This window comes from Aethalodelphis obliquidens, unplaced genomic scaffold, assembly GCF_003676395.1.
Source record: "Aethalodelphis obliquidens isolate GAN/ISIS:26980383/991018 unplaced genomic scaffold, ASM367639v1 scaffold8, whole genome shotgun sequence".
In the NCBI taxonomy this organism is placed as follows: Eukaryota; Metazoa; Chordata; class Mammalia; order Artiodactyla; family Delphinidae; genus Aethalodelphis; species Aethalodelphis obliquidens.
The window spans coordinates 55130892-55150927 of NW_020837952.1; the positions used below are offsets into that span (position 1 = coordinate 55130892).

General features: G+C 41.7%; 1 protein-coding gene across 4 annotated transcripts; it reads right to left on the reverse strand.

The window, feature by feature from the left end:
• Positions 1 to 10: 10 nt before the first annotated feature.
• On the reverse strand, positions 11 to 19469 carry DDX17 (DEAD-box helicase 17). 4 transcript variants are annotated; one of them, XM_027107659.1, is made up of 14 exons: positions 19099 to 19196; positions 18533 to 18684; positions 14796 to 14946; positions 13976 to 14075; positions 13009 to 13142; positions 12638 to 12703; positions 11084 to 11225; positions 10547 to 10707; positions 10283 to 10455; positions 9829 to 9939; positions 9635 to 9696; positions 8142 to 8201; positions 3905 to 4147; positions 2455 to 3069 (listed from the first exon to the last, which is right to left on the reverse strand). In XM_027107659.1, exons 5-14 carry the CDS (start codon positions 13132 to 13134, stop codon positions 2564 to 2566), a joined length of 1650 nt encoding a protein of 549 aa, XP_026963460.1. In that variant the 5' UTR covers positions 13135 to 13142; positions 13976 to 14075; positions 14796 to 14946; positions 18533 to 18684; positions 19099 to 19196; the 3' UTR covers positions 2455 to 2563. The 4 variants fall into 4 exon arrangements, with proteins under 4 accessions (XP_026963459.1, XP_026963458.1, XP_026963460.1 ...); XM_027107658.1 differs by lacking the exon at positions 18533 to 18684 and having other exon boundaries at positions 11 to 3069; positions 3911 to 4147; positions 19099 to 19469; XM_027107657.1 differs by lacking the exon at positions 18533 to 18684 and having other exon boundaries at positions 404 to 3069; positions 19099 to 19469.
• Positions 19470 to 20036: the final 567 nt, after the last annotated feature.

Below are 20036 nucleotides of genomic sequence, written 5' to 3' on the forward strand. Positions count from 1 at the left end.
ATCTCACACCTTATTGTCAAGTGTTTTATTTATACCTACAAAAGAAACAAGATGGTATCAAAAGGACAATTTACAAACTAAGAATAGTAACATAAGCTCTTAAGCTCTTAGCATCCTGTGCCTGAACATCATACATCTACAAATCTTTCAAGTCTTAACGCAACAGGAATGTGTTCAGAAACCAGCAAGGACATAAATAGAGAGCACTGATCCCAAGCAAAAGCCACCAACCTTTTAGGTGAGAGAAGTCCACACAATGAATTGTTAGGGAGGGACTGGGGAGAAGCAGCCCCACAGCTTAATATAGAAATCCTTTCCCTAAATGAGTTTCAATCGTGAGTACAATAATTAGCATCAAATGAGGATTCTTCTGCTCACATTCTGAAGCAAAGGCAGAACCTGAATTATGAGTGGCAGACATAGAGGCAGAAGACTTAACTCTGGAGCTATACAGGAAAAACTACTAGATTTCAGCTGTGCTCAGGCCACAATAGCTTTTGAATTTTGGGATATGCTGTTATTTTGACTTTATGATTACAATATCCCCGGTGGAAAAAGGAAAGCAAGTAGCAGGCCAAATACTGCTTGCTTGCCCAGAGACCTTGCCCGCAAAGGGATGCTTTCAAGACTTGCAAGAGAGTAGGACACGCCCTGTGGTGGCACCTTTGTGTTAAAAAAAAATAAAATAAAAATCAGAATTTTGGTGTAGAAAAAAAATGCCTATAATGGACTAATCAGTGCTTAGACGAACTTTTTTTTTTGGGGGGGGGGGACACTTTGGTTTGAAAGCACAGAGCGGTGTTGCCATGTTTTTCCTGTGCCTACCGTCCTCCCTCAGCCTCAACTTCTATAAGGAAGAGAAAAAGAAGTTAAGAAAGAAGAAAGTGGGGGGGTGGGGGGAGATATCAAAGTTCTCACATGCATACATTTCAGCTTATGCTGACAACCTACCTGTATGTCGCACATTCAACCACACTTTCAGTACCCCTCAGAAACAATCCCTTCTCTCTCCCTGAAGAATTTTAAGAGGAAAACAAAAACCTCAAATATTTAGATATTTTGATCTTACAAACCAGCAAGCAATCTCAGGCCTAAGCCAAAGAATGCAGTGGAGGCTCCCCCCTTTAACTACACTGTGAATGAACAATATCAATAACAGTATTAAAAAATTAAGTCCCACACTAGATACGAAGAGATTTCTGAGGCTGTCTGATCTCCCTGTCCTGTTACAGTGAACACAAGAGCAGAAAATTCTTTCCAGGCCCATCTGCTATATGAAGTCTCAGTAAAACGGTTGGTATTACTATGAAGGGGACAATCTCACCTACCTTTCAGGTGGAGGAAAAGTAAAAGGACTTGGACTTTAGTCCACTACCTACCTGTAAAAAGCTGAGTGCAAAAGGATGCTGAGGAAAGTCTGCACCCAAAGCTGTTACAAGCACTGCAGAGAACGGGAGTATGCAGAGAGTAAGAGTTCTTAATAAACCCTAAGACCCTTCAAGATAACTTGGCCAAAAGGGCTGAGTAGCTGGCAAAGGGTTGCTTTTACTCTAGCTCTACAAATACTGAGTTTAAAAAGAAAACCTGCCCACGGACTATACTGTTTATAATTAAACGTGGTTCTCACTCTGCAGGTGAATGCATATTTAACTGGTTCATAAATTTCCAATGAGCATTTATGTTCATTCTGCTCACAGCAGCTGTCTGGTTGGAAAATGAATTTCACAGATGGTCCCTGGTAACATGGGGAAGAAAAATAGGCAGCTTCCACCCAGATGCGGAGATGCTACATTTAACCATGACAATAAACATTTGGGATTTTTAATTTAAAGGATACACTTAAAAAAACTCAAGACTCAGCAATTTAATTTCTAACCTGACAATTAAAATGGTTATTTTTCAGTAATTGGGAAGGGGGAAGGCAGAGTGTAAGGGAGACAAAGCCAATTAGGAATTTTTAAAAAAACTGTCAAATGCATTTAACAAGCAATCAGCCAAAATGACAATGGCAAAGCACTGTCTTAAAAACTCATCAGGCCTGAGGAACCCTGTTCCAGCTTGAAAAAACATTAAAAAGCATTACAGAAAATGTGCAGGGAACTCCCTCTTGGTTTTCTATTCCAGTAACGAGAGCAATTTAAAGCACAGATGCCGTCTTCTTCTGCAGAATTCAACCCTCTACCCTCCCCCCCCACCGACCGTAACTCAGGACAACAAAAAATGGGCTCCCACAAAAGGGCCTAACACCTTACTTCTTCTTTTAAAGATGAAAAATAGCTCAAACATCCTCAACATGCAAGAAGCTGGGGGGAAAAATCTCTTCCAGTCGGCTATACATATATATATACTTTTACAAAATCTGTTATTACAGACTGGATCATTTTGGCAGGCAGAAAAAACCTGGCAGTGAATTCTAACTAATCTGCATGAAAGACAAATCACAATGGTTGGGAAAAAAAATTAAAAAAGAAAAAGAAAGAAAAAGGGAAGAAGAAAAAAAGGAAAAGATAGCGTTCCTTTAAATGTAGTCAAGTCTGCACAAGTCACTACCACCTGAGTGGCTTCATTTACGTGAAGGAGGAGGGGGAGGAGGAGGGGGTGGGTACTGGTAGGCAGTCTGCCCCATGTAACCTATCATATTGGTAGCTCCCGGAGGCTGTGCAAACTGTTGTGACATCAGTGGCTGTGGCTGCTGCCCAGACCGGCCCATCCCACTAAACTGCTGGCTAGAGCTCTGTGAACTTCTCCCAGTTGAGGTGGTGCTACTGGCCCCATAAGTGCCAGCACCATATTCTTGGGCTGTGTAACCACTTGTGCCATAAGCAGCTGCCCCATAGGTGCCTTGACCATAGGTGTATTGGCCTGCTTGTGCTCCAAAGGCAGAATTTGGACTTCCATAGCCACTACCGTTAGCATAACCGGCTCTATCGGTTTCACCACGATCCCGATAGCTTGCAGAGTCTCTCCGGCCACCATCTTTGACCCCTCGAAGCCTCCGGTCACACTCATCCTGATACATCAGATTGGGATTGTTGGCTGAAGAAGTGGTCCGGTATCGAGAACGACCTCCTGATGAGGACACAAGGAATTTTCAATACTACATATATGATCCAAACATAACCCCATGTAAAAATGCTACTCAGTACAAAAGTATTCAATATTCTTTCTTGATCTTTAATTAAGCGCTAGGCCAGCTTCCAAATAAGCACTTTATACTCAAAAGAACGGTAAACATTATTAAAGGATATTCAACTTCTCACCTTTTAGGCCCTTTCTTTGAGGATTACCAAGAAACAGACTCTTCAAAATGTAAGAAAAATGGTAAGGACGGTTTAAAAAACAAAAAAAGGCATGCAGCTAAGTTCATACGACCACGAAGGGATCCTCTACTAGTGCACACTGGTTCTCAAATGTTGCTTCGCACACCTAACTGCATCAGAATCATCTCACAAGTTTTAGGGGAAAAGTTCAGGTTTCTAGTTCAATTCCAAACCCACTTAAAAAAAACAACAACTGCATTTTAAAAACCTCGAAGGGAATTCTGATGTAAAGCTTCAACATACAGCAAGTGGGGGGGAAACATCCTATCAAACCTATCAAACTTGTAGGCAGGAAACCCAGATACTACTATATTTTGCAGCTGTCCAATTCAGATCCAGTAACTATGCCTGTCTCTACTACCACGAAATGGTATAAAATTACTGATTTCTCCATATGGAAAACCAAAAACCTAACACGCTACTAAGGCTATGACAGGCTCCCAAACTTCGTATTGTCTTACTTAGAAGAGATTATGAAAAATTATTAAGCAACATACATTAACCTTCACTGGCTTAAAGAAACAAGGCACAATGAACACACAAAAATGATACCTTGGCAGTACCTGGAAAACTCCAGGACTTACCCTTACCCCCTCCTCCGCCGCCTCCTCTGTGGTCCACCAGCTGCATCAGTTTTGGATTGATAGCCTGATTAGCCTCTTCCAGCACTTTGATCAACTCTCTGGCCTGCTTTAGGTTCCCTGGGGTGAAGAAGGTATAGGCGGTGCCCTTGTTGGTGCTACGGGCTGTTCGGCCAATACGGTGCACATAATCCTCTGAACTGTTTGGATAGTCATAGTTGATCACAAACTTGACATCTTCCACATCTTCAAAGCCAATGATGAGTCAGTGTGTAGGTTGATGTGGCAGGGAAAGAGAAGGTAAAGGACATGCCAACAACAGGTGGGAAGCACGAATGCAGATGACAGCAAGAGGAGAGAAGATTAAGTTAGTAACCACTCTGAACAGGAACAAAAAAAGACTCATCCCAACAGAGTAAAAGAGGATTAATGATGCTTGAGACATGCAGAGGAAGCAGCATCTTTATCAGCTGTAAAATCCTAAGGAAATCCCATTCAACCATCCAAACTCCTGCCTCTTCTGTATCTTAAGCAATATACTGACAGGAGTTGTACCAAATTCCAGTTCCATCCTTTTCAAAACTGGAATGTAGAAAGTGGTACCATCATTAAGCTACAAGACCAAATCACTTCTACTCTGTTGGGAGAAGCCTGGCAAAATCTACCAGTAATATAACAAACTTACCTTTAAACCAGTCACAGAGCAAAATGAAAAGAAAACAAAACAAAAACAAAAACAAAAACTTCATATACTTTATTACTACATTTCCATGGAGACTTAAGATACTTAGATTAAAAATTTTTTGCTTATATTAAAAAAAAAAACAAAACTGATCAGAGCCAAAGTTAAATACACACTTATTTTCCTTTGCAGAAATATCCAAATTACCTTTCCTCTTTCAATTACCACAAGAGCACATTACACTAAAATTTCACTGTACTACCAAACCCAGCTCTGCCAAATGAGGTTTTTTTCTCAACTCAAGGTTACTTCAACTCAGTCCTTGCTTCAATTATCAAAGATTGTCTATGTAACCTGGAAAATTAAACAGCCAAAGAGTGTGGGAAAAACCATGAAACCTTGAGACACAAGTTTAATGTTCTGTCCACTGCTGGGAACTGGATTGAATAACCTCCTAAAGCTTAAAGTATGTAAATGTTAGTGTAATGCTTTCAGCTAAATGTATATTTTTACCTACTTAAACAAACAAATTTAAGAATATAACAAAGAATCCTAATGTTTTGTGGAAAAAATCTGCATTTTACAAAGAATATTCAGAAAATATCCTAGATAAAACACAGATTTTTGTGATATAAATAATTAAAAAACATTCTCTGTTTGTTACCAGACCGATGCACACTCCCTCCTCCTTTGGGAAACCGCTGCAGCCGATCCCGTCTCTTTGCCTTTTATTTTTGGCGGCCTCCTTTCGAAAACTCCGCCTTCTGACACGGGACCACTGGAGCGCGGGGAGCATGCATCAAGGGTCCGTGGCAGTGAGAAGTCCCCACACACGCTCGCTCTGTGAACTGGCTTAGATGCTTCTCTGTAGCCCCATTTGGTTGCCAAGCGCCGGAGAACCTGGGTTCGGGTAAAAATTTCAGGTCCTCCAACGCCTCCCCCAAGGATAATTGGGGTGATTGTAGAAAAAAATAATTAATAAAAAAAATGTAAGTTACATCCAAAGGGTCAGACTGCATCTATTGCCCAGACTGGATTAATTTCAGGGGGAAAGGGGAGATGATTTAAAAAAAAAAAAAAATTCAGCTGTTGTTAAAGGGCCTGTGAAGAAAGGGGCATTATGTCTGTTTCTTATTACAATAAAGGCTCCTCAGTCTTTACTGACCCCTAAAGTCCTGAAATCACACCAGAAAGACGAGAAGGCACTTATCACAGGGGGCAGCGTGAGTCTCCGGCTAGGGTCGTTGAGGTAACAAAGGGAAAACAAAAATTTACAGGGCCAGGATGGATGTGAGACGGGGGGAATGGGGAATTATGCTCCATGACCACATCTTCAGGGCTAGGATAATGCTCCTTACTCACTCCCACTGTGTATGACCACAGGCAGCAGAGCAGGTTGAATTATTGCACTGGATGCACAGATGTGTGCTCTCCTAGCAGAAAGCACTGGGGACTGGAGTCAACAGTTCAGCTATCAACACTTGGGAATACTTCTGGAAGGGTTCAATAGTGGGCAGACATAGTGCAAGTTCTTCATACTAGAAAGGTGTCTTGCGTGTGCACAGATAAAGCTGGCTGAGGGCACATAAGAGCAAGCGCAGAATTTGTTTCTCTCCAGTCTAGTCTAGCCTGCCCTGATGTTATTTGTGCACTGTCACAATATTACCTTGGTGTCTTTAGAGGAAGATGCTGTTGCAGGGTAAGAAATCAAAAAGTTAATGTTTTGGCCAGCTGCCCAGGGTAAGAACTTTTTGTCTGACAAGCCCTATGACATGGCCTGAATCTCCAATCACTAATTGGGAGGGGCTGAGACTAGTCAATAGGCTCATCTAGAGCTGCTTCGGGCCAATGTAGATTTGCCTCGGCCATGTACTGAGTGATCTGCAGCTGCTATCAAAGCTTCTGTTAAAAAACAAAACAAAATCAATTCAATACTTTTAGTTTAACAGTGTGTAGTTTAAACAAAAAAAGGAAAAATAAAAAATATCCCACTGGAAAGGGAATAAACAGTGGTTTCCGGAGGATGACTATTATAAAATTATGGGAATCGAAGAACTTACCTGAAGGGAACATTTAAGAGGCCATCGCTCGACAGGAAGTGAAAAAAGGCCTGGTGACTCAGCTGAAAATTGCACCCCTGTCTAATGAGGTAGAAGCCTTCACTTTCCAGGATCTTGTAGGACCTTGGTCAGCATTCTGCCATTTTGGTGGGTTTTCCCCTTCCTTTTGATTTTTTACAAGGCAGCAAACAAAGGGGCCCAAAACAAGCACTGATGCTGAGTAACAAGAAACAGACTCAGATACCTTCCCTCTCCCCTCTCTTGGATGAGTGGGGGTGGGACGAAGAGTCTATAAGTTATTCTAATGGCAGCCAATTGATTTGGTTTAGAAATGCAGGGGGACATGGAACAAATATTTTAAATTGTCTAGGCAAGATGCACAAAGAAGCTACCAGCACATAGCAAGCCTGTTTAAAAACCACCATCACTGAAAGCTTTTATGTAAACTGCTTTCAGGCCTCAGCCTCTTCTCCCAACAGGTCCAAGTTCTAACCGCACAGATCCAGACATGACCTCAGAGGGCAGAGACAATTTTTCAGTCATGGCTGCAAGTCACCACCTCTGAAGGAGGGAATGATGAGTGCAATGTTTAAAAAGCCTTCATTACTTTTGTATTCCAGTTTGAATACTTGCTCTCTTTATGTTGAATATCATAAGGGAATATGGTGCTTCTCGCCTTCCTGGGCAAGAAATTAGTATCTGTCAATAATTTAAAAATATCTCTGTGACAGAAATACTCTATCATTTTTAAAAATATAATAAGTTTTGAGTTACACCTGTTTTTCTCAGAATAATGGGCTAAAGTACCACAAAATATCTCTGAATACCTTAAATCGTAATGGGTTGAAAACTCCAGAACATCAACTTCAAATTAAGTTCTTCAATCGGAAGACAGCGCATCGATGATATGAGTATGGGTGGGAGGAGGGGATAACTGAGTGCTCATGATAGTTTTACTTCAGTAAATTAAATTGGGCAATGCAGATTTAATTGCTGAAAGATATCATATCTATAGATTTACTAAATCCCAAGAATACATTGGCACTTATGGAATTGGACATCTGCAGATAGATTGGTAAAGGGGAAAAAAATAACTGAAGAAACTAGCTTCTAATAGCTAGGTTCAATTGGGCTCATTTTATTCACCCAGAATATAGAATAAAACCAGGAAGAAGTTGAGCTGTGCAAATGAACGTCTCCTCTCCCTCTACCGGTTTAAACAGTCATGCCTAGGCCTTGCTGCAGACCAAAGCCTGTTTGTTAGGAGCAGGAAGAGACTTTGAAAATAAAAGGAAAAAAACCCCCCAAAACAAACAAAAAACCCACCAAGGTTAAAAAAAATCATGGGGGGAAGGGGAATCACGTACTTTGTATGTAATTCTTCTCTTTTAAATATTTATCTAAACACACGTATATGCAACTCTAATGTGAAAAGACAAGCAAATCTTTTAACCAAAAGATACATATACCATTGACAGAGACACCTATCTATACAAACCTAGCCCACGGGAGGCTACATCTGTGGCAATGAGAATGGGAGCCTTTCCAGAACGGAACTCTGCAAAACAAGGATAGTACCATGAAAGCAAGTTATAAAATTAAGGCTACACCGTGATATATCTTAAAAAATGACCAAATAAACATTCCCAGCTATCTGGCCTTCTTACCCTATCATATTAAAACTTCAAGTAATGGTGTAAGAACACACCAAGCTCTTTTAAATTTAAAGATAATAGTAATTATTTTGAAAATATTTATTATACTCACCTTTAGCACAGGAGCAATAGATCAAAAACTTTACCTCTATTAATGAAATACCATTAAAATGGTGTGGCAATGTGTAACAGAATTAACATGAGGTGGAAATTTTCTTCCCTTAAATTATGATAGCAAAGTTGTCTCCCAAATAAAACAACACCAAAAGTGGGGGTGGGGGAGGGGGTATGAAAAGGGAGGAAGTTTAAAAGATGTGGAATGGGGCTTCCCTGGTGGCACAGTGGTTGAGAGTCTGCCTGCCGATGCAGGGGACATGGGTTCGTGCCCCGGTCTGGGAGGATCCCACGTGCCGCGGAGCCGCTGGGCCCGTAAGCCATGGCCGCTGAGCCTGCGCGTCCGGAGCCTGTGCTCCGCAACGGGAGAGGCCACAGCAGTAAGAGGCCAGCGTACCGCCAAAAAAAAAAAAAAGATGTGGAATGAAAGGAGAAACCATTAACTTTGCCCTGTGAAATAACAGAATATATATACTGGTCTCTGCCCTCAGTTCCTGGCACAGAGCTCCTAAAACCCTTGTAAAACAGGGATGCTAGGAGAATCTTTTATTCTAATACTTAAGTCTTTGACCCTGGTCCCTGAACAAGAGTTCCTAAACAAGAACAAGACAGGAATCTTTGTTCTAGTGAAAAGACACTTGATGGGCTCCAGAATAGCTCCTGGATGGATGCTGTTCACCAGAAAGACCAAGCCATGATCAGAGAAGCTTGGAACTTTGAGCCCCACTCTGAAGAGGAGAGGAGAGGAGAGGGAGACTGAGTTAACGTGATGAAGCCTCTATTAAAAGTCCACAAGTATGGGATGTGGGGAGCTTTCAGGCTGGTGTACATATCTATAAAGACAAGACCTCATTAGATAAAGGGTGGTCTAAGTGGTGAAAAAGTGGTGTAAAGAGCCAGCACTAATGACCTTGAAGTATGGTGATGACAAAAATGCCCCCAATATTCAATTAACTAGAGCAGAGCTAGGCAAACCCTGGTCTTTGGGTCAAATCTGGCACAATGCCTATTTTTGCAAATAAAGTTTTGCTGGAACACAGCCAGGCTATCTCTTTACATAATGCCTATGGCCATTTTTGTGCTACAACAGCAGAGTTTAACAGTTGTGACACAAAACACTATACAGTCTGCAAAGCCGAAAATATTTACTACCTGGCTCTTTACAGAAAGTGTGCCAATCCCTGAAACAGAGTGTAAGAACAATGCTTAGTTTTGAACTCACCATTAAGTACCCAATCTCTTTCTGGTTGACTCTTGTCTCCATGGATACACATAGCTGGCCAACTGTCAGAAGAAAAGAGCAAAGTACATGTTTGGCATTGCTGAAATATTATACAACATTCACAACACCAATTTAGAAATTCCTACTGAACTATAAAATCTGAGGCAAATTAATTACCTCAGTGCTGCACTCACCCATCTCTGCGCATCCTTCGAGTGAGGTCATCACAGCGTCTTTTCGTCTCTACAAATATTATTGTCTTATTTTCCTTTTCAGCCATTATTTCCTCCATGAGTTGGATCAACCTGAAAACAAGACCAAACCATTCAGTCTTCCAGAGAAGACCCCCTACACATCACGCAGAAGCTATCTTTGCATTATCAACCCTCCAAAGCTTTAGTACTTTCTTTTCAAATTACTTTCTCTATAGCTGGTAACTATCAGAACTGGGATTCAAATCCAAGGATCCAGAATCCTTGCCTTTAACCACAAGCTCTGATGAATAATATAAAGAATGGATTGTTGGAAAGCTAGCAATGCTTTTAATGTTTTCAAGCCTAAAAAATACTGGCGTCTATAACACTTTAGTTTTGGAGGATTATTAGGAAAGGTTTATCAGCATCATCAAAACAGTGAAATCTTTCATACTTGTGGTCTTTTTCACTTTCCATGCAGACATCCACAATCTGGAGGATGTTGTGGTTGGCACTCAACTCCAGATTGCCTACGTTGATCTGGGTGTAATCACGAAGGAAATCCTCTGCAAGCTGTCTTACTTCTTTTGGCCAGGTTGCACTCCACATTAATGTCTGCCTATCAGGCTATCCGGAAAGGAATGGAAAGGCTTTCTTTTAGATTAAGTAACTACTACAGGCAAAGGGTATAAGACAACGAATTATCAGCTTTACACACCCTGATTTGGTCAACAATTTTACGAATCTGGGGTTCAAAGCCCATGTCAAGCATTCTGTCAGCCTCATCCAGTACAAGGTAAGTACATCGGCGAAGATTTGTCTTTCCTGACTCCAGGAAATCTATCAGGCGGCCAGGAGTAGCTATACAGATCTCGACACCTGTAAAACAAATCCAAAGATCTATCCAACTAAGAATTCTTTACACACTGTTCAAGCCTCAGCAAACTAAGAAGCACCAACTCTGGTGGTTGTACCCAGTGCTGCAGAGCACTAACTAGATTTTAACACAGTGCCTGGAAAAGCATGACGTAACAAAAATTTATGTATAATCATCCGAACCTCGACAAAGTTTAAGTCTAGTCACACTGAACTTCCCTAAAATAGCATTTTAACCATATTTGAGAATTGCTAAGCTGCTGAAATACTCATCTCCCCCCACCAACCAGAATCCACTGTTTTCTTCTTCAATTTCACTTACAGAAATTGGTAAAATGAGAGAAACTAATAATTCTTAAACACTAATTTTTTAAATTACCTCTCTCCAAGTCTCGAATCTGGGGACCTTTAGGAGCACCTCCATAAATGCAAGTGCTCTTCAATCTAGAACATTTGCCATAGTCATCAGCCACCTGCTGTACCTGCTGGGCAAGCTCTCTGGTAGGAGCCAGAACTAGACACTAAAACAAACAAACAAACAAATCACTTGAGACACCTATCTCAAGTTTAAGGAGGAAAAGAAAAGTACAAAAAGGTTATTTAATTCTCTATTGTTTAATTTGGTACTTTCAAGTTTGTGATGGGGTGAGGAGTTGGGAAGGCAGGGGGTCTAAGACAGTGCACTGGAGTGTGGCAAAAATTATGAGAACTAATACTTGGCATGTGGTATGATGGTTGACTTTTGACACATGATTCATTACCGTTATGTGTGCTATGTAAGTAGATTTACAGACTGTATTACCTAGTTTTAACTAAACAACTCACAAAATGAGTAAGTAGCTATAAAATATTCCTGCAAAACCATGGATTAAATATTAGAAACAAACTGGGAGATTGGGATTGACATATATACACTAATATGTATGAAATAGATAACTAATGAGAACCTGCTGTATAGCACAGGGAACTCCACTTCGCTGTACAGCAGAAACTAACACAGCATTGTAAATCAACTGTATCCCAATTAAAGAAAAAAAAAAAGAAACAGATGAACAGGAAATGAGCAAAGCTGACACTTTTCTGACATCAAGTTTAAGCTCTTAGCCAGGCACATTAGACAAAAACAAGGATGACTTATACACAACGTGACAAGAAGTTGGCCAAAAAATACAAAATTAAGACACTTTGAAACAGGTATCATATATACTGTTAACAATGGCTCTCACTCGGTGTACTGATCCATTAGACATTAACTAATGACAATAAAGCTAACTCTATTAGCCATATGGAATACATTACATATTATGTTAATGAAAGGTAATGCATTATTTCTTGTTGTGAATACACTGAGACATACTATAATAATGTATTCATAAACATATAGTGAGTGCAAGCTCTATTAAAAAAAAAAGTTAAGAATGTACATTCAAAATGTTTGAAGACCACTACTGAAATCTTACAGTAAATAGCATAAATGAAAATGATCAAACAAGAAAATCATGCTGCTCTGTAAACATTTATAGACGCATCACTTAACCATAGAGAATACACATCCGAAACCCGACTCAGCCACAGGGCAAGGATCTCATTTCATACTTTTTTATCCCTCATAGCATCAATGAGCAATTAAGAATTGCACTTGAATTTAATGCAGAGTAAATGCCTCTATATGAAGGTAATGGGCATAACTGGTAAAAGTACGAGTAGTTCAAATTCAAGCTCAGCCATTTAATTCCTATATGACCCTGGGCAAGTCATTTAATTGCATTGTGTCTAAAATTTATCAGTAAGATAGACATAATCTCTCTTCCGGATACAGAAGGTAGGGTTGAGAATGAAATCTGAGAACATATGTAAAGCACAGTGCCTGAAACACAATAATCATTAAGTTGTAGTCATTCTTAGAAGTGTAAACAAACTGAAACACACTTACAATTGGGCCATCTCCTCTTTCCAAGTAAGGCTGGTGGTTAATATGAACAATAGCAGGCAGCAAATACTGGGGTGGGGGGAAAGAAGGACAGTGTTATACCAAAACTAAGCCATTATATTAATTGTTCTAAATTATCACAGTAATTGATAATGCCTAAGTAACTAGGAAAGGGAAAACAGAACTCACAACTGTTACACACATGTGCAATGTATATTTGAACACAAAATGCTTCCACATATTTCAGATAGCTAAAAAAGCTGAAATATTATCCCTATCTGAATTAGAATTTCAAGAATTGAGAACATATGGAGTATTTACAATAGCAAAATAAGTTACCACAATATTAAAAATCTTCCCTTGCTGGTACATACCGCCAATGTCTTCCCAGAGCCAGTCTGAGCAATGCCCACCATATCCCGGCCACTAAGAGCCAAGGGAAATCCCTGGCACTGAATTGGAGTTGGTTCTGTGAAGTGCTGATCCATCAACACATCCATTACGTATTCTGTACGAAAATTGATATTACTACTTTAAGTAAAACTAAGGACCCACAGCCAAAAGAAATTTAAAAAACTGTTAAGCTCATTGAAGGGAGGATTTACCCAGCTTTACATCTCTCCAAGTATTGTTTTTTTCTTCAGTACTGAATCTTTGACCTGTTACTTACTACTTCTCAAGAAGGCTACTGCCACAGCCATCTACCCTTACCCTCGAAAACTTGAAAACCACTGCTCTGAAGTATTTAACATGGTAATGACTACCATGGTACATGGTAGTCACTTATTGTTTATCTAATTCAAATTTTAACCAGCTAGAAAGCAATTTCATTTTGCTGTTTTCTAAAAAGTAGAGGCAAAATCCCAGGGAAAGATGGGGGAAAAAAGCAAAAAACCCAAAAAGTTGTAAGCAGAGAACACATGAGCATTAAAAATAAAACAAAACAAGGCTTCCCTGATGGCGCAGTGGTTGAGAGTCCACCTGTCGATGCAGGGGACGCAGGTTTGTGCCCCGCTCCGGGAACATCCCCCATGCCGTGGAGCGGCTGGGCCCCTGAGCCATGGCCGCTGAGCCTGCGCGTCCAGAGCCTGTGCTCCGCAACGGGAGAGGCCACTGCAGTGAGAGGCCGCGTACCGCAAAAAAAATAATAAAAACAAAACAAAAACCCAAAACCACAAACACACACACACAAACAAAAACCCCCAAAAACCTTTGTGAAAGGTTTCTACTTATCTTTTCAACAAAATCCTGAGCCTGGGTCAAAACCTTTAAATAACCTATGACCACACTGACTGTTCAAGCTAAATTAACAATTAAGATACTGGACCGAAAAACACTTACGTGGGAAGTTAGCATGATGGAAGGCAAACACAGGTTTAGGACAAACATCGCCTCCTCTCACTGTAATCTCTTTCTTTCGGCGTAGTTCATCAACCTCATACTACGTAAGACAACAAAGTAAGACAAATCAGTAAACAAGTTATTCTAAACATGCAAAACTTTATGTTCCAATACAGCAGAACAATTATCATCAAATCCACAATTACATTGGAAAATATGTGTAACACTTCTTATAGTGCTTTCATATGTGTTCAGCTTCATCCAACTCTGAGTCAATGAGGCAGGTTAGCAACCGTTCCATTTTCCACGAGAAAACAGTTACTCAGAAAGATTAGTAAACTGCCCAAGGCCAGAAGTAGGAAGAGGGAGAAAATGTGGAACTTAGGACCAAGTGCTCTTTCCTTACACTTTCTTCTGAACAAGTTACCATGTCATGCGTAAAGTCCAAAATAATCATGAGGTTAAAAATACAAACCCGAGTAAAAGCCAATGTTTTAAATTTTTAATTTACTTCATAGATGAAAAGACATGATACCTCATATACAGCTAAAATCACATAACAAATTGGTTGGAAAATATAACCAACAAATGAGAACCAAGTAATACATTAGGTATTACTGGTTTCTCTTCTATCAGCAATCCTAACAAGAACCAAGGGAAGTACCACCACACTAGACTAAAACATGTAACAAAAAACAAAACAAAACACAAAAACATATAACAGCAATGGCTGTATATAAGTATACTCTGGCTAACGTACCTACCTGGTTCATTACTGTATATGAAAAAAAAGTAAATAAATAAAACCCCCCAAACTTACCGGAGTCAGCCTTGCCACTTCTGGATGTTCAACATAAAAATTCTTCTCAAACTTGGGGAGCTCACTCAAATCCCACTTCTTTTTACGTAAACGCTCCCCAGGATTACCAAACTTCTTCGGGGGAAGGCCACCACCACCTCTTGCTCCAAACCTAGAAACACCAACATTTTTAGCTGTTTAGTATTTTTAAAGCAAAATATCTTAGGTGCCACAAAAACACGTAAAAAGATGGGACTCTTGGGCTTCCCTGGTGGCGCAGTGGTTGAGAGTCCGCCTGCCGATGCAGGGGACATGGGTTCGTGCCCCGGTCCGGGAAGATCCCGCATGTCGCGGAGCAGCTGGGCCCGTGAGCCACGGCCGCTGAGCCTGCGCCTCCGGAGCCTGTGCTCCGCAACGCGAGAGGCTACAACAGTGAGAGGCCAACGTACCGCAAAAAAAAAAAAAAAAAAAAAAAAGATGGGACTCTTAAGATACTACCAGCCCCCTCCAAAAAAATATTTACTTGTAAAGTGCTTAAAACAGTATCTGGCATAGTAAACACTCAGTACAAGCTGGCCTAATTGTATTCATTTAACAAATAGTTACTGGGTACCAACTATGTACCAGGTACTGTTTTAAGTGGTGCTAGAGATATTAAAGTCAATAGACGTCTCTACTCTTATGTAATATTCTGAAATGTAGGTAAGTGAGGACATAAAAATTTAAATTAGGGCAAAATTGTGGACAGGAAGAAAAACAGTTCAAGTGGCTCCATACTTGGAACGGCTTCTTGAACCCCTTACCCCTTTATACTGTGATGAGCACTCCTTTTGCCTGCTCATCTGCTAAGGAAAACTACTAGGACCCCTAAAAGACTGGTCGGCTAGGCTTCACCTTTAGTTTATGCTAATGAATGGCCAGGGCAAAAATTTATAATCTTTCCTACCACTTTATCTCCACCTTTATCTTCTTTCTCCTTTCTGTTCACAGGCAAATAGTACTATTAACTATAAATTTGCTAAAAGAACCATTAATAAGGCTTATTTAAGGTCTTTAAATCTCTATTTAAAAATCAATCTTTTTGCTTTATCTTTCACAACATACAAGTTCAACTGGAATACAAATGTGGCCATTAGCCGAACTTCATATTCTACTTTTCCGAGAAGAATCCCAACACTAAGATGGTCTTCATTTCTGTATTTCAACCTATTAAGGTGCAGGGCGTTGTCTGATGGACAAATAATATACAGTATGTTTTCTATCCCATTTCCTTACTCCTGAAAATACACTGAATTTAATTTTTTTCCACTCTAAGTCAATCATATCCTCTTGCAAGTGGTTCCACTTAATAATCAACAGGCAGGGCTTCCCTGGTGGCGCAGTGGTTGAGAGTCCGCCTGCCGATGCAGGGGACACGGGTTCGTGCCCCGGTCCGGGAAGATCCCACTGCCGCGGAGCGGCTGGGCCCGTGAGCCACGGCCGGCCGCTGAGCCTGCGCGTCTGGAGCCTGTGCTCCGCAACGGGAGAGGCCACGGCAGTGAGAGGCCCGCGTACCGCAAAAAAAAAAGAAAAAAAAAAGGCATAACTTGGCTGATTCCATTTATACTACTGCTGATCAATACCTATGACACCTTCAATATGCCCTCAGGCTTAAGACTGAACAGACCTAAAACTACATGGGTTGACCCCTCCCCCCTCACTTGCAAGTGAAGCAACTAACATAATTTTAAATAAGGTGCTCTACAAATAAAAAAGCCAAGTCATTAGATTGTCAGTCTTGCAAAGAATAAAAATGACCCAAGACCAGTTTTCAGAGATTGGCTGCCTAATTATATAAATTTATGTGATTCCTAGAAGATGCCATTTCAATGCTGCTGCTGTTGCATTCCAGCGCTACCCAGACCTTAAAATAACGACCTAGAACAGAACTTAGAGCCTTTTCTCTTGTAGAATTTGAGTATATTTGTGCCACCATTTAAAGATGCACATATCCTAACCCCCTGCATACCATGCTGCTCATTTAATGTTTTTACCGAGTATTAAGTTTAATTTGGCTTTGCAATAAATACCAGTTTTGAAGATTTGTACATTAACATGCAAAATCAAGGTAGTTTAAATGTACAATGCACATTTGTACTGTCCGTGTACGTACACTACCTCACTCATTCCCCTTTCAAAACAATAATCCATTTCAGCTCTGTTCAGTTCAGGACAAACAGCAGCAATTCAAATAACACAGGAAATTTCATAGTAAAGGTAGAATCAGGGCACAGACCACATTAAAGAGTGCCATTTTGTTTGAAATGAATTATTTCTAAAGTCTTTTTTAATGTCATCTGACACTTAAGAGTCAATATGGGTGGGGTAAACTAAGAATGGATCAGTAATTCACTTTTTCCTCTTTTCAAATAATGAACTTTTATTATTAAAGCATATATACAGTAAGATATTAAACCAAACACCCACGGTAAAAAAACCCCACCATTATCAGTACCTTGGTAGCCTCCATGTGCCTATTTCAAGTTTACAATCCCCATCATAACTAGTACCTCGAATTTTAACCATTGCGTTGTTTTTTGGTCTTGTCCTATTTGTTAGTGTCCTTATATGTTATTCTTCTAGCACAACTTGTTTTACTTAACATTATATTTGTGAATCATCCAATCATCCATGTTGATACAAGTTTTTCTTTTTCACTGCTGTACTGCCGTCTTATTGCACTTTAGTTTATGCTAATGAATTTATCCAGACATTTGAGCTGTTCCTAATACTGTCATGAACAACACTGTTATAAACATGGATACCGGGGTAGGTGTACAGGGTTTCTCTAGGCCTAAGAGTCTAGGGTATAAAGCTTAAGAGAGGAATTCTGGGTCATCTTCATTTTACTAGGTAACATTAAGTTCTTTTTCCTAAGTGGTTGTACTGAAATTCACTTCTAAATTTAGCTATACTGTGAAACACTAAGCAAACATTTCCACTTACAGCCCTCCGACTTTAACGCTAAAATCAAATATTTTCCTTCATAACAAGGTATAAGTCAAAGCAATCCTTTTTAGTTAGTAAATTAAGAGATAATTGAAGAGCTTGTGACTAGAGGGTCTGGTACTTGTGTATCTGAACCACAAGACAAAAATGTTTGAGAAAATAGCATTAACAGAATGCCTACTACAGAGAGACAATTACACACAGTATCTCAATTCTGGAGAACAATGCAAAGGCAATTACTATCCCCATCTTCAGCTGAGAAAATCGGCTCACAAAGGTTCAGGATCTTGCCCAATGTCACCCACACTCATATATATATTAAGAAGTGGCGTCACATAAACTTTTTATGCATAGATAAAACTTTTATTACAAAAAAGTAAACAGCATGAGTCAACACGGATCTCTAAAGCAACTTTTTCCTTTAACGGTGTAGGGGGGGACATATTAAGACTTGTATCTCAGTATCTGGGAGGACTCCAGGTTTAACCCTGTTAACTTCCAACCCAATAACCGTGGCATTACAACATCAAAAATTTTCAAGCTAGGCCGAGAAGTTAATGCTTCAGTCCAATTAGAGAAGGAAAAAAAAAAAAGACTGAAACATTAAAAAAAAAACCCAAAACCCTGTAATAACGACCAAACCAAAAACTCCCTCCCCCCAAACGACCATTTAGAGGGCAAGTAATCCCATCGCTTTGCATTTCAATGTGCTTCCATCGAATTATTTTAAAATACGACTAAAGGTAATTTTTAAATATTTTAAAGACTACCAGTCAGCCTCTTAGTCTCTAGTTTCAAGCCAGGTTTCCAGTTCCATGAACAGGGAAGCCATTTCGCGTAAAAGATTTTCCCAGGCTGAACTCGGAGACCTCATCCTCTTCTCTCAGCAAGAACATCCGAGTTTCACGGATGAACACTAGGCCTGGAGAGATCAAATGACTTGCTCAAATCGGCCGGGCTCGAAAGCCGGGAAACGAAGGAGGCCCGGGCCGAGTTGGCGGCGGCCAGGCCTCCCCTCCTGCTCCCCGCGGGGCTGAGGCCGGGCCGCGCCGCGCCACGACGACCGTCCGCAAGCAGGGGCTGGGGCGTCGCCAAGCCGCCGCCCCCCCTGCCGGGTCACCAGTGACCCGGGGGCCCAGGCCCACCCAGAGGCCCGCGCTCTAAACCGGTATTACGTCCCGGGTCGCCTCGCCTCCCACAGTTAGGAGCGTCGCTCCCACGCTCGCAGTCAGCTCTAAAGTCTTCCGCTCGACCGCAGACTGCGGTCTCCTCAGGAAGCAACCTCCTCCCCGCCCCGCGGGCTCACAAGGCCTTTCCTCTCCTCCTCCCCCCTTACCCTCCACGGTCACGATCCCGGTCCCGGTCCCCAAAGCCGCCTCCGCGCATGGTCCCAAATGGATAGAGATCTGGGAGCGGGGCACGGATGGCCGGGCTCGGGAGGGCCTGCGGCTCCGGTCTAGTGACGACCGATGGCGGCGGCGCCTCCGCTGTTGGGGCGGCGGCAGGCGCGGCGCTTTCTCGCTCCGACGCGCTGTCTCCCGTCGCAGACGCCACCGTCGCCGCCTCTCTCGTCGGAGACGGGAGCAAAACACAGAGAATCGGGGTTACAGAAGCAGTGGGTAGGTTTGGCTACGCTCAAACCCGGCAGTGCCGCGGTTTAGGCGTCTCCTTCCTTCCCAGCGACTGCACAAAATGGCGGCCGATGCTGAGACGGCTCCAGCTTAACGCTACGTACGCCGGAGACGATACGTAAACAGCGTCGCGGAATAGCTCGCGGGCTTCGCAGAGTACTACGGGTATTCTTGGAAGCATTTTACGGCAGTTGCGGAGGCGGGCGCACTTTGCGGTCGGGAGCCAAAAAACAAAGTACGGATCAGGCGTAGAGTTCTCGCACCACCTGAACCAGAACTAGGGGTAGGGAGGGGAGGGGGACAGCGACGTAACATTCTTTGCGTCGTTAGCCGGCCCACTATTGCGAAGATGCGCTGTGTGCGTAACGCATTCTGTTTAGAGAATAGAGGATTTTGCCGGGTTCCGACACGGGACGGAACACTGGCCTGCTTGTGTAAGTTGCCTTGCAGAAACAATAACTGTCCTCCATATTGAAGGCGTCAAGTTTCAGGGTCTCCAGGTGCCAAACGCCCACAAGCGTCTTCAGGGTCCCTGGCTGGCTCCCCAAGATGGTCCTACCAGCCATCTGGCCCCGCCGCCCTGGGCCTTGCGGGTCTGGCCGCGCGCCCCGGCGCCATTTCCTATCGGTTGCCTCTCGCTGTG

Bases quoted from the DNA above. Each gene is read 5' to 3' on its own strand.
- DDX17 (XM_027107657.1), bottom strand. From the start codon at position 19,148: ATGCGCGGAGGCGGCTTTGGGGACCGGGACCGGGATCGTGACCGTGGA. The intron at 14,947-19,098 runs GTAAGGGGGGAG...TGGTGTTTCTAG, and splicing joins CGGGATCGTGACCGTGGAGG to GTTTGGAGCAAGAGGTGGTG. The intron at 9,940-10,282 runs GTATGAAAGATT...TCTTGTTTTCAG, and splicing joins GAAAGTGAAAAAGACCACAA to GTTGATCCAACTCATGGAGG.